Source organism: Protopterus annectens, chromosome 4.part0 (assembly GCF_019279795.1).
Source record: "Protopterus annectens isolate FY-2018-M chromosome 4.part0, PAN1.0, whole genome shotgun sequence".
NCBI classification, from domain to species: domain Eukaryota; kingdom Metazoa; phylum Chordata; order Ceratodontiformes; family Protopteridae; genus Protopterus; species Protopterus annectens.
Genome location: NC_056733.1, coordinates 873826498 through 873841571, shown reverse-complemented (window position 1 = coordinate 873841571; position 15074 = coordinate 873826498). Strand labels below are relative to the sequence as shown.

Sequence of the window (15074 nt, the reverse complement as noted above, 5' to 3'; positions counted from 1 at the left end):
CAGCATTTATACAGATCTGACACATCAGTTGTCCGATTACATAACAGCATGGTTATATTAATAACCGACTACATAACAGTGTGGTTATGTCAGTAGCTGAATATGTAACAGCTTGGTTATAAACATAATTAGACTGAGTAACATCTTTACTTAACAGTATAACAGTCATATTAGTCATTGAGTTACTTAACATTAGGCAGGGTTCAGAACAATGTCACTGTTTTTTAAGCTAAACTAGAGACAGCAGAATGTGATTGAACAGAGGTCGGTAGCACACAGTAAACTCTGGTATGCATCAACCATTCTAGATATTTCTACAATTTAATTTCTTTGAAAAGGAAATCCAGCTAAATAATGTGCTGACACAGAAGGATAGCCAAAAGATGCCTAAACAGACAACTCTGGCAAATGATCACTCCCCACCAAAAAAAATAAAATCAGTATACAACTAAGGTCTCCTGACCCCCTCCCCAGCTGTGCCTGAATTGCTTCTTCAGAACACCAAATTAGCTTCACAACTGCACTAAAACATGGGTATAACACTGTCAAAGATGCCATTTAAATGTATTTTCACTAGCACATATTCACTTGAGAGTGTAGTCCTGCATGCAGAGAGGTGAGATACAGAGATATCTCTTTTGGAGATAACTCAAGTTCAGGAATGACCAAGTGCTGTAGGAAGGGTTAGCCAGAAGGGTTACGGTAATGCTGATAATGGCCGTTGTTCTATCCCAAGGAGAGGGTGCATCATGGTTTCTGTGTGACTCCTGGTGGAGGGCAGGGGGTCCTGTAAGATGCAAAGATACTAATGACATGATAGAAACAGCATAGCAGCTACCCTGTGTTAACTTTGCAACGGCATTTGACTAATACATCTGATATTACTGCATGCTGCACAGAAGCATGTGACTCATACATCTGACTTTACTGCATGGTGTGCAGAAACAATTGACTCATACATCTGATGTTACTGCATGGTGTGCAGACGTATGTGACTCGTACATCTGACACTACTGCATGGTGTGCAGAAGCACGTGACTCATACATCTGACACTACTGCATGGTGAGCAGAAGCATGTGATTCATACGTCTAACACTACTGCATGGTGTACAGAAACATGTGATTCATACGTCCGACACTACTGCATGGTGTGCAGAAGCATTTGATTTATACGTCCGACACTACTGCATAGTGCGCAGAAGCATGTGATTCATATGTCTGACATTACTGCATGGTGCGCAGAAGCATGTGATTCATATGTCCGACACTACTGCATGGTGTGCAGAAGCATGTGATTCATACGTCTGACACTACTGCATGGTGCGTAGAAGCATGTGATTCATACGTCCACCACTACTGCATGGTGTGCAGAAGCATGTGATTCATACGTCCGACAGTACTGCATGGTGCGCAGAAGCATGTGATTCATACATTTGACATTACTGCATGGCGCGCAGAAGCATGTGATTCATACGTCCGACACTACTGCATGGTGTGCAGAAGCATGTGACTCATACATCTGATGCTACTGCATGGTGCGCAGAAGCATGTGATTCATACGTCTGACACTACTGCATGGTGTGTAGAAGCATGTGATTCATATGTCCGACACTACTGCATGGTGTGCAGAAGCATGTGATTCATACGTCTGACACTACTGCATGGTGTGCAGAAGCATGTGACTCATACATCTGACACTACTGCATGGTGCGCAGAAGCACATGATTCATACGTCTGACACTACTGCATGGTGCGCAGAAGCATGTGATTCATATGTCCGACACTACTGCATGGTGTGCAGAAGCATGTGATTCATACGTCTGACACTACTGCATGGTGCGCAGAAGCATGTGATTCATACGTCTGACACTACTGCATGGTGCGCAGAAGCATGTGATTCATACGTCTGACACTACTGCATGGTGTGCAGAAGCATGTGATTCATACGTCTGACACTACTGCATGGTGTGCAGAAGCATGTGACTCATACATCTGACACTACTGCATGGTGCGCAGAAGCACATGATTCATACGTCTGACACTACTGCATGGTGCGCAGAAGCATGTGATTCATACGTCCGACACTACTGCATGGTGCGCAGAAGCATGTGATTCATACGTCTGACACTACTGCATGGTGCGCAGAAGCATGTGATTCATACGTCTGACACTACTGCATGGTGCGCAGAAGCATGTGATTCATACGTCTGACACTACTGCATGGTGCGCAGAAGCATGTGATTCATACATCTGACACTACTGCATGGTGCGCAGAAGCATGTGATTCATACGTCTGACACTACTGCATGGTGCGCAGAAGCATGTGATTCATACGTCTGACACTACTGCATGGTGTGCAGAAGCATGTGATTCATACGTCTGACACTACTGCATGGTGCGCAGAAGCATGTGATTCATACGTCTGGCACTACTGCATGGTGTGCAGAAGCATGTGATTCATACGTCCGACACTACTGCATGGTGCGCAGAAGCATGTGATTCATACGTCTGGCACTACTGCATGGTGCGCAGAAGCATGTGATTCATATGTCTGGCACTACTGCATGGTGCTGTGGACTGGCCAGCTGAAGGTGAAGGCTGTTGCCCCACTCTAGTTCACCTGCACTGTAGCTGTGTACTCCAGTCTTTAATGAAGTGGTCAGTAAGGTCCTGCTCTCCAAGTGAAGAAGCCTCTGGAGCAGGGACACTGCTGAGATCTCTGGTAAAGAGCAGCTGGAAGACTCAGTGCACTGAGTATGGGAGGAGGGTTAGAAAACTGCAGGATCAGAGAGGCAGGGTGGTGAGTGGGAGTGACATTCAAAAGTTAGTCCTGTGAAAACTCCCTCAGGTTTAGTCAAGTATTCCCTCACTCACTTCAAAGAACCCCGCCCCTCATTTAATGAGTATCCTTAAGGCATTATAATTTATTATTTTTTAATTGCTGGGGAGATACCTATACATCACTTGCAGTAATAGGCTTGACATTTATAGATTGCAATCTGTATTATGTATTATGTCTGCTGGTCATCAAGTCATGTAGATTAATCCCAAATATTTATCACTTTCAAGTAAATCCACTAAAGTCAACTAAGTAGACACCTACTGCCTGAACTGTATTTTCTTAGCAACTCATCTGTTGCCACAGTATAGGTCATTTCTAAGCTAATAAATTTTAGTTTTTTGTTTGTTTATGGTTTGCCAACAAAGGTAGAACACTGATTCCCCCAGAGCATTTTCAAGTCCTGCCTTGTTGTAGATACACATAACAGAAAACAAGCAAATACATGTTTACAAGGGAAGATAAAAAGTCAGCATATTTTACAAGAGGCAACAATTAATGGGAAGAGAGAACAAGCATTCACACACAAAAGAAAATGACAAGTCATATTTTCAATGCGGAAGCAAACAATTTAAGTACATTGTAACAGTAATTTGGAGCATTTCTCCCCGGGCCTCCGCTGAAAACAGGATCTGTGGAACCTAGTCGGACATTCCCGGTCAACAAATGTTAAATAAATAAATAAATAAATAAATAAATAAAAAAAATTTAAGAAATTGCTGGATAATGAATTCTCTGAGTGTGTACTTTTTACATTGTTTCGCTATTTACTGAACTATTTTGTTGTTTGTTTTATTATTTAAAAATGTTTATACAATGCCTGGTGTTCTGTCACGTTAATAGTGCTACGTACATTGTGAAACCACTGAGGTTTTATAAATGTGGGTGGAAAAGTGCTGTGGGAGAGATGGTGGTGGTGAAGGGGCAGAGGAAGAGCGTGCTTTGTCGATAGCGTCATTATGTCTTCTGCTGACATGGATGCATGCTGGTGTGCGTGTATGTGTGTCAGACCTTGCATTTGCTTTCTGTGTTTCTCAGAAGTGCACAACTTTAGTGTTTGTCCCGTCTGTATTTAAAAAAAGTTCATTATGATAGAATCTGTTGCATTTGGTTTGATTTTGAATTACGTGATCTATTTAGCTAGATCCTTACCAGTTCACCAAAAGCCAACTGCTCATAAAGTGATGAATTCACTTTTCTTTTATTTTCTAGATCAGCATTTTGCTTCTGCATCCTGCATGCTGGGGGCTTTGCCTCTATACCCCAAGCTTAATAAAATCACCTCAAACATCGCTGCAGCTCGGAGAAAAGAGCACACTTCGGGCGCAGCAGTTGTGCTTCATGAAAATGTATTTTGAATAAGTGCTATTAATTAAGAACCTGATTGTTAATTAATAGCACTTATTCAAAATACATTTTCCTGATTGAAGGGTGGCCGCGGTGGTGCAGCAGTTATCATTGCCGCCTCACAGCAAGAGGTTCTCTGGTTCGATCCTCGGCTGGGGTGCCTTCTGTGCGGAGTCTGCATGTGCTCCGGTTTCCTCCCAAAGACATGCTGTAGGTGGATTGGACGCTCTAAACTGGCCGTAGGTGTGAGTGTGTGCATGCCTACTGTGGAAGGTTGGGTGCTGGGCTGGCAACTCGACAATGTAAAACTCCACTGCCAATCATGAGCGGACAGGTGATCCGCTGTGGCAACCCCTAACCGGGAAAAGCTGAAAGAAGAAGAAGAATTAAGAACCTGATTGTCATGAAGTTGGTAGGAGGTGCATTTAAGTTATTCATGCTGCAGTAGTACTGTAAGAAAACCATTCCAACTTGTATTTGACAACAAATGAACCTGTACATTTTCACTGCTTCTTTAAAGCTTTCTCTGAACTGGAATATCAGAAGAGGTTGCCATAGAGACTGTAGACTTTAGAAGTATTCGAAATGTCTAGATAACAGTTTGGAGTGCAACAAAATGTTCATCAGCTATGCACCATGCACATTCTGCCCCCCCCCCCAAATTTGGCATATCAAATATCCAGTTTGTTATTATGAAGTGGCTGAAACTGTAATCTATTTTGTGACAAGTAAGGTGGAATTTTAAGCACAATGTTAATGTTTTGGATAGAGCTGTTAAAGTTGTAGAGCTTGGTTTAAAGTTAAAAGTTTCTGGGGGGTCCTGGTTAGGCCAGTAATACAATAAATGTATGGATGAACTGAGGTGTAAAACTGCAGCACTGTTTATTTGCTTCCTTGGTGAAGAGGCTGAGCAGTCTAGCCATGTCATTGCACTGAAAATGTTGATATCTTTGCATAGCTTTAAGGAGCACAAAGGCTTTTAATTGCCTTGACCAGGTGATGACTGTACTTTGAACCATGTTGTTCCACTTTGATTAATCCAAATGTTAAAAAAGGGGATGCAGTGAGCAGATACAAGTGACATAACCTTCTAGTCTAATCAAAGACTACCTCTGTTGTAAATACACAGTCACCTTGACAGTATCACATTGTCCTAATGGTAGCTTCATGTTTTACAGGATTCTGACCCTCTGAAATGCTCTGATAAACTCTGTCGGCAACTAATATACCACCTGACACCACACTCGAAATGGCATCGTCAGAGCATGCCCAGGAGAAAATCACAAGCATGGTATGTATCTGTTAATCAGGGCTGGGTTCGGAGTATGCTGCTATCTGACAGGCTACCACAGTAGCATCACTGTGTAAAGCAGAATTTCTTTTATTTTTAACATAAAAACAAATTTAGATCACATCGACATTTTTTTCTGGTGGGTGGAGACTTTACAGTTTGATGTTATTTCCCTTAGTTAAAGGCTCAGTTTGGTAACTGTGAGAACTATCAAGCTGCAGTTGTATTTGGTGTTTGAAGCGAATGGACACAGACACTGTTTAGCAAGGCATCATCTTATCTCTTCCTGTTGCCATGGGTTCTTGTCCATCTAACGTCTCATGGTGCAAATAGTTGTCTTAAGCTTAAGAAGTTTATTACTCTCAGTTTCATTGTAGGAAGGTGCACTCTGGTAGAAAAAGATGAATGGCATCTTTTCTAATATGTCTGGCACATGTCAGCACATCAATATGTACTAAATAGTCATGTGTCATTGGCACAAGGTATAAGGTTTAATTCTGACCACAGGTTATTGGCTAGACTTAAAGTAGCTCTTCAGGGCAGTAAGCCTATTATGTACCTGTGAACCTTTGAAATGTCACAGGAGCTAGTGACTGCTTTTAGGAACTGTGTATGCTGATGTTCCCTCTGATGTTGCATAGTGTACTGTGTCTAAGGTATTCATGTGTGTTGTTCACTGTGGCTTCAGAAATCCGGAAAGCTATAATTCCATCTACACTGTATGTGATGCTTACTAGAACCTTCCGAGGCATACTTTTTCGCATGAATGTAAGCATTATACTTCACTGACATGCACAATGACATGCAGTAATAACCAGAGCTTAGTATATGTTGTCATGTAGAACTGCTGAGAAACTCGTGTATATGTGTGTGTGTGTGTGTGTGTGTGTGTGTGTGTGTGTGTGTGTGTGTGTGTGTGTGTGTGTGTGTGTGCATAGCTATCTGTCTACCAATAAATAAATAAATATATATATAAGTTGTCTAGGAAACTACTGACATCAAGCAGTATAACAGATAGGCTGATGGCTAGGAACTCCTTAGAAACTATTTGGTAGATTCATGTTTCATTACCTTGCTATCCACTTTCATACTGAGAGGCTCTAATAAGATGAACAGTAAGGAAATAAAAATTAGGCATTTCCTAGTGTTGGGGGCCAGTTCTCCTTGCAGTGGCTGTAGAAATTATTTTAATACTCTATGGGAAAGGATAGCCATTGTAAACAAGTTTGTCTAGAACTGTGTAGGATTCATCTACATTTAGATATCACCCCAAATTGTGAGTAAAGCTGTAATTTGAACTGTTGGTCATGGATTTCACAGACTACATTTCACTGACACCAAAATGATTACTCCCCCCCCCCCCATAGTCTACCCACGTATGCAGCCTTTGCATTAACAATGTCAAATCAGGGGCTTACAAAGACACCCCGAAAAACGGTTGTGTCTACCAAGTCATAACACCTGTAATAATACAAATGATAATAAAATACATATATACATACATGCATAAATGAGTACATAAAAAATAAAATTGACTGTGAGAAGAATCAAGTCAAAGAGACGTTCCTCCAGGAGAACAACCTGGTGACTGTCTGATACACTGAATTTCTTCCTGTTGTAGATATTGTGTAGTTTTTCTTTTTTTCTTTTCTTGTGATAAGTTAAAGGAACACATACACACTGAAGATAGTTGTTTGTAACTCCATACACGTTCATGAAATTGAAGAAATTATTCAAATATGAAAGTCTCATCCCAGCTGTTGCAGATGATGATTGGAGTATGATGGTGGTGTTCTTACTGACGAACTGTGGGAGAAGTTATAATTCCACACTGCATGCCACACAGAGGCCCTTCTAGCACCTTCTGTGAATTGGCAGCCCCTCTGCAGTAATGAAACAAATTGAAAAGCTTGTTAGCCGAGGCTGCTTACCTTTGATAGGAAAAAGAGGTGGTGTTAGAAATGAACGGAAGTATCATATGTATTAGTAAGCAGAAAAGTAGGATATTAATTGTGTCGTCTTAAGCCGATTACAGATGCTAGTTTATTTTAGATTGCTTTGTAAACAAAGCTTAATTGGTCTTGGTCTAGAGAGAATTTCACAACCTTCTCAATACAAAATAATCTCTAAGCTGTGGCGTAAAAAGGTTAGCACGTGTGAGTGCATATGTTCAGGAAGAGAGCTGGCATCTAGACAGTCATCATTATGAATTAAGATGACACATACTAAAGAAGCCTGCGACCTGTGTAATCTGCAGAGCAAGTGTATTGTATTTCTCTAAAGAATGTCACAAGGCTGGCATGCAAAATTGAAAATGAAGATGTGTCTGTTCGCTACTAAAATATCCTGGTTACTACCTTAAGTGGTAATGATCTTTGTTCAGCTCTGATCACAGCATGAGATTGCTGTCATCCAGTTTCTTGTACCACCAGTACTTTCTTGTTTACTTTATGCATTTACTTATTCATTCATTTTTTTTATTTATTTATTTTACTAGGTAAGTTTGCCATGACTCCACTACTTAGCTTGTGTATTACCAGTAACTGCCAAATGTGTTTATTTATTTATTTGTTTGTTTGCTTATAATTTGGCTAGGTTAGATGACCATACACAAGTGCTTCTTATCACTGTCTGCTTAACTGACTTGCTCAGGGTCATGCAGATGTGAAAACATATTAAGTCAGTGAAGGCCGTGATTTTGTTTGCGTACTATTTATCCCTATCTTTCTGGCTCGAGGTACATAATCAGGACATAAATGTAATATTCTGTTAAAGTAGTAGTGTGTGTCAGTTTCTGTGTGTACAGCACTGGGAAGGTGGTAGCTCCACTAAATGATGATGTAAACAGTGCAGCTGCTGCTGGGAACAAGCATCCTTCTGTCAGTATTTTCCTAGGCCTAGCATGATAGGATGTCATTAACTAATGTGAAAGATGTGAGGAAGGCATTTAATTAAGCCCCTGTTTAATTAGGCTTAGTTTCAGATTTGTGTATTACTATGCTGTGTAAAAGACAAAATATAGGGGTTTACTTAAGCTATCATTTTTTAAGGATTGGTTGTATAAGGAGCCAAGGATGGGGCTCTCTTTAGTTTCCATTTTCACAGGCCTTGTTTTGGGATTGTCACTTACAGCAAATGCTACTTAGAAAAGATATGTCATTATTGTAAATACTTAAATGTACTAGTTGGGTTTATTTCATTTTGCTTTATTTTTATTACAGTTATTCTTTTTACCTGATTACTGCATATGTAATTTTTGCTTATGCTGTATTGCTGTACTGTTTTTCTTGGTTTTGTGTATTGCCTGCTATGTTATCTTTTTATGTTTGTATTGCTGGAGCTTTCTCCTCTGGTCTCCACTGAAAATGGGCCATTGGCTCAGATGGACTAACCCGGTTGACAAATGTCAAATACAAATAAATAAAAAGCTGGCCCCTGGGAGCTTACTGCAGCCTCGTTTTCATTAGGTCTAGCTCTAAGGTAGCATATTATCATGTTTGCAGCCTCATTTTCATTAGGCCATGCCATAACGCAGTATATTACATGTTTTGGGTGGGAACTGAGTATTCAGACTTACCTCTGTCTCAGTTTATTATGTGCATTACAGTGTTGTACTGTGGAAAGAAAGTCAAACACTTTTATTCATTCAAAAGCTTTAATAAGAAATCTTATAACTGCATAGTAGCAGAAACAGAAACAACTTAACAAAAGGAAAGATGTTTTTCTATTCTCATGTTGCAGTATTCATAACTCTAGGGAGGTCACTGCCTGCAGCATTGGACATCTGGACATTATACCAAAGTCTTAGGATCAAGGGTATGTGCGATGTAGTATGTCAGAGCCATAAACCAACGTCAGTTATAAAGATGATGTCTGCACATACTCACTTCAGAACTTTTCTGCTGCAGTGATCTTCGGACCTCCATTCGCCAGCTCCAGGATTCAGTTTGCTCATTTGTTTCCGCCATCCGATTCAGATAACTACCCTTTTGGGGTTTTGGTTATTTTACTTCGAGCTTTTCAAACATACATGTCAGCCATGAAGGGAAAGTGTGCTTGTGGAAGACAAATTCCACATAAGTACACACATGATCAGTGTTTGTTTTGTTTAGATGAAGGCCACGACCATACGTCTTGCGACATTTGCAAGTCTTTCATGCCAAAGACACTGAGCAGCCACCTGGCTGCCTTAAGACTTTAAGTAAACACAAAATAAGCATCAGCGCTCCAAAGTTTAATTCAGGTTACAGAGATCTGGTACCTCGGCAATTCGCCTTCAAGGATTGCCTTAAAACTTTACTTAGAAAACCAGAGACTCCAAAGTTTGGCGTTAGGTATGGAGGGTGGGGTAGGTACCTCCGAGCACCACCTTGGAAGTAGGCCAAAAAAGTTAGGCCTGATGCCCATGCTGCACCTCTGGAGTCCGATGAGACTCTCGAGGCAGATGTTAGCCCAGGGTCCCATCGGAAGTTGGTTTCACAGCTAGAACTAGGAACCATGGTGGAAGCCAGTTCAGCGGAAACACAGAGTATATCCGCTGAGGTTGATAAACCATCAGCTCCTGATGGTGAGGGAGAACCATGGCTTGTGGCATTGGAGGGGTGTACTCCAACTTTCCCATCCACCCAGGCATTAACTCCTAAACCAACTCTTCCTTCTATTTCTCTTAAGAGGAGTCAGAAATTAAAACACAGAGAAACAGAACCAGCTCCTGGATGGGAAGCCTTTTCTCAAAATCTGTTCAGAGCCTTCCAGGCCCTTCAGTCTCAGGAGCCCCAACCAGCCCCTATACCTGTGCAGGTCTTAGAGGAGTCAGAGGAAGAGCTCTCCTCTTCTGATGAATCACTTACTTATTGTTCCCAAGTTAAATCTCTCAAGGACTTCATTACTCCTGAGGAGGAGGACACTAATAGACCTGAATCCCCAGGGGAAGAATTCTCCTTTGGGGACACAATTTCTCTTATGAGAGAGCATTTCAAATGGCAGACCTCAGGTGTTTCTGAAACTGAAAAGAGGTATTTTGAACTATTACAGATGGACCAGCCTTCCCCATCTGCAGTCCCTTCTCTACTCCCAGGCTGTCATGATGCCTTTCTGGCTGCATCTCAGGCCTCTGATTCTCAGCCCCCAGCAATAATCCAGATAGGTTTTATAAAGTTCTTCAGGATACACAGTTCTTGTTCAAGAACCCCCCTGCAGATCCAGCCAATCATAGTAGTGTCAGCAGACAAATCCTCCATACAGCTGCCTTCCACTTCTCTGTTTCCCACAGATAAGGACAAGTTTATGGGTAGCTAGGAAAGAAAATGTATACTTCTTCCACACTAGCCATCAGAGCCATAAATTATCAAACACACATGGACACATGGCTAGATTTGTTTTACATACCCTGTCCAAAACCTCTGCACTTATACCAGATGTGCCAGACTCTCCTGCTAAGTCACAACTCTCAGCTGTGCTCTCTACCAGGTCTTAGGTGACCAGGCACTCCATCAAGTACAGTTATGATGCGGTGGAAGCATCCTCCAAATCTGCAGTCTCAGGTTTTGTCCTGAGACGATACCTCACTCCTGACACGATACTCCTGGGTGAGGCTCCAGCCCCTCCCTTGAATGTACAAACCAAATTGCTGGATGTGGCACTTGATAACAAGGCCCTTTTTGGTACGGCTTCTGCAGAGCTCCTAAAATCTCTAGAAGAAAACAGCAAGGAGTTACAAAAAATTAAAAATTTGCTGGTCTCACCTATTCCTAGATACCACAGAAATTATCCTCAAAGGACCAGTTTTGTTAGGAGGCAGTCTTCTCAGTCCACTGCCCCACAGGCAAAGGGATGGAGACAATCTAGGAAACACTCTTCTCCTAGACCTTCCTCCTCTTCAATCCCTACTTCCTTTCTGAGGCAGCCTGACACTAACAGAGCCCCTCCACTGTGACTCAAATCTGTTACCCCCCTTCACCCCCCCTGTCCGTCCGCCTCACCCTTTCCCTACCCTCCTGGTGAAAGATCACCTCAGAGGCTTGGGTCCTCTCCATCATCCAAATAGGTTATTTTATGACTTGGTGGACAGTTCCTCCTTTCCAGGGGATACCCCAACCCCCCCCAAGTCAGCTTCATCTTTTTCCACCAAATTTGTTTCAGCTGCTAGCTCAGGGCACCATAGAAAGAGTACCTCCAGATCATAGAACCAAGGGATTTTACTCCAGGATGTTCTTGGTCCCAAGAAAAGATGGCCCTTGGAGACCAATTCTGGATTTGTTGTTCCTCAATCTATTTCTCAAGGTACCTACCTTCAAAATGCTCACCGTGCATCATCTCCTACCCCGCATCCCCTGCCAAGCTTTCATGGTATTCCTAGATCTCAGATATGCGTACCTTCATATCCCCATTCACCCCAGCTACAGGAAATTCCTACGTTTCTCAGTGGGGACCTTGCATTTTCAATTTTCTGCATTGCCATTTGGGCTCTCTACTGCTCCCAGAATATTCACAAAGGGCCTAGATCCAGTTATCGCCCACTGCAGAATGCAGGACATACAAATATATCCATACCTGGATGACCTGTTAATCCTTCACCAGGTCTGCCACACCCTTTACATCACCTACACATGGTATCCAAAACCTTGGCAGACATAGGGTTCACTGTGAACCAGCAAAAGTCTCACCTGACACCTACCCAAGACCTGGTCTTCTTAGGGTACAGGATAAGAATCGGCAAGATGGCAGCCTTCATCCCCTGCTAGAAGGTAGAAGCCCTAAACCATTACCTTCAAACACTTCTCTCTCCCTCCAAACAATATCAGCCAGGGAATTCCTGAGAGTCCCAGGCCACATGGCATCCTTGATCCCCAGGGAATTCCTGAGAGTCCCAGGCCACATGGCATCCTTGATCCCCAGGGAATTCCTGAGAGTCCCAGGCCACATGGCATCCTTGATCCCCAGGGAATTCCTGAGAGTCCCAGGCCACATGGCATCCTTGATCCCCAGGGAATTCCTGAGAGTCCCAGGCCACATGGCATCCTTGATCCCTATGCTTCCCTTGGGAAGGCTGCATATGAGGAAGTTCCAATGGGTTCTGAAGAGTCGGTGGAAACAAAAAATTCCCACCCTCTGGATATCCCCCCCCCCTCTTCTCCCATGCCTGAAAAAGAGCTGGAATGGTGGATAACATCCACCAACCTCAATCAGGGTATACCTTTGCAGATCCCTCCACCCATACAACACATCTCCACAGATGCTTCAGACCTGGGCTGGGGAGCAGTTTTTCAAAACCACAACAACCAGAACAAAGTTCAGGGAGAGTGGTCCTCCCTCAAACAGAGACCACATCAATATCAAAGAGATGTGGGCCCTTCTCTTTGCATTACAAACATTCCACCAAATTCTCCTACCAGGCACCATGAAAGTAGTCACAGACAATATGACTGTCCTGTGGTATATCAACAAGCAGAGGTGACAAGGTCCTACCCACCTTGCAGCTTGCCAGTTCAGATTTTATCCCTAGCAGCAAAACTACGCATTCACCTGCAAGCTGTGTACATTCCTTCCACAGAGAATATGATGGCAGACACTCTCAGCAGAACCTCTGCGCCCTCTCACAAATGGATGCTTCACAGGGAGGTGTTCTTGGCTGTTATTCACAAGTGGGGTATTCCTCAGACAGATCTGTTTGCCTCCTCCTAGAACAGGCAGATGCCTCTGTTTTGCACAAGAGACCCACATCCACAGGGTTGGAAGGTGGACACCGTCTCCTTTTCTTGGGCAGGGATGTATCCTTATGCTTTTCCCCCCTTTACACTGATTCAAAAAGTCCTTCTGAAGATCCAGAGGGACAAACCAAACATCCTGCTGGTGATCCCCTTTTGGCCAAGACAGCATTGGTTTCCCCTACTACACCTACTAGCTAAAGGCAATCACCACAGGTTACCCCACTGATTCAACCTACTCACGCAAGACAGGAGATGCCTCATCCGCCCTCAGGTGCTCAACCTCAGACTTACTCCATGGGTGATAAAGTTCTAGTCCCCTTCAGACTCCTGTATTCAGAGGGTGTACTCAATGTCCTGCAGGAGACTAGGAAACCTAGTACCAGGAGAAATGATGTATCAAAATGGAAAAGATTCACCAGGTGGTGTCAAGAAAAAAGAGGACCCCTTTCTTATTCCTGTACCTATGGTCCTTTTTTCTTGTGTGAGCTTCTACATTCAGGACTGACTTATTCTTCTGTTAAAGTACACTTGTCAGCCATCTCTGCCTGTCTTCCCTTGGTACTTCCTTTGGCATCTAGGTTAGAGGTAAAACTCTTCTTAAAAGGGGTCCTCCATATCATACCCCCTCATAAACCTATACCTCCTTCATGGGACCTTAATTTTGTCGAAAAACTCACACTACCTCCGTTTGAACCAGTTCACTCAGCATCACTGAAGCCCTCACATCTGCCAGGAGGGTCGCATAAATCCAAGCCCTAATGGCTATCCCTCCTTACCTTATCTTCCATAGGGACAGGGTCTCCCTCAAGACTAATCCTTCCTTCATGCCTACAGTGGCTAATGAGCTGTCGTTGAATCAGACCATTAATCTTCCTGTTTTCTTCCCTCAACCTCAGATCCCCCTGAAAGAACATTACATTCCTTGAAAGTTCATAGACAATTAAGGTAGTACCTGGACAACACCAAATCCATTAGAAAGTCTGAGCAGCTGTTTGTCTCCTTTCACCCAAGGCCCTTGGGGAAGGCAGTGTCTAAACAGACTGTAGCATCATGGATTTCGTAAGCAATCTCTTCTCTCTTCTTATTATTCTTTTCATGGAAAAGGATTAACTGCCAGTGTGAGAGCTCATTCTACTAGGGCAGTTGCTTCTTCAGCAGACATTTTCAGGGGGGTTGACTACACTTCCATCCTGGAGGCGACACCTGGTCCTCAGTACATACCTTTACCAAGCATTACAAGCTAGATTTGATTTCTTGAGGCAGAGCTGGGTTTGCTAGGTCAATTTTACAGGGTCTCATAGACCCAGCCTCTCAACCTACCTCCCTGGCTCATACCTAAAGCTTTGGTGCTCTTCCTACTGTAATGAATACTGCGACATGAGAATAGAAGGACATAGAATAGTTGTGTAAGAACTTACCATAACCTTAGATGCCCTTCTCTTCTATGTTGCAGTATTCAGACCCCCTCTACCCCCCTTAACCTGTTTATCCTTCTTGAGTGGCATTTCCCTGTCTTCTCTCCATCCAAACAGGGCACAACAGGCACATACCTCTATAGGGTACCTTCTGCCTGGTGGCATATGTGTGTCTGAAAAGCTACCTTTTTTTTTTTTGCTTCCCAGGGGTACTACTTTATGCAGCAGTCATTTCTGATGTTAGTATGTGCAGACATCACCTTTATAGCCGACGTCAGTTTATGGCTCTGACATGCAACATTGCATGTACCCCTGATCCTAAGACTTTGGTATACTGGCCAGATGTCCGGTGCAGCAGGCAGTGACCTCCTTATAGTTATAAATACTGCAACATGGAAGAGAAGGACATCTAACAAGCAAAAGATCAATGTAGTTTCATCTGGTTATAAAATAATTTGAACATTACAATTAA

At 42.8% G+C, this 15074-nt stretch overlaps 1 protein-coding gene across 1 annotated transcript in view; it reads left to right on the top strand.

Moving 5' to 3' along the window:
* The window catches only part of LRRC75B (leucine rich repeat containing 75B), a 508949-nt gene that overhangs the window by 324204 nt on the left and 169671 nt on the right, over positions 1-15074 (top strand). The window contains exon 3 of the mRNA XM_044068833.1: positions 5366-5478. Coding sequence (XP_043924768.1) covers positions 5366-5478 — 113 coding nt within the window. The remainder of the gene's footprint in view (positions 1-5365; positions 5479-15074) is intronic.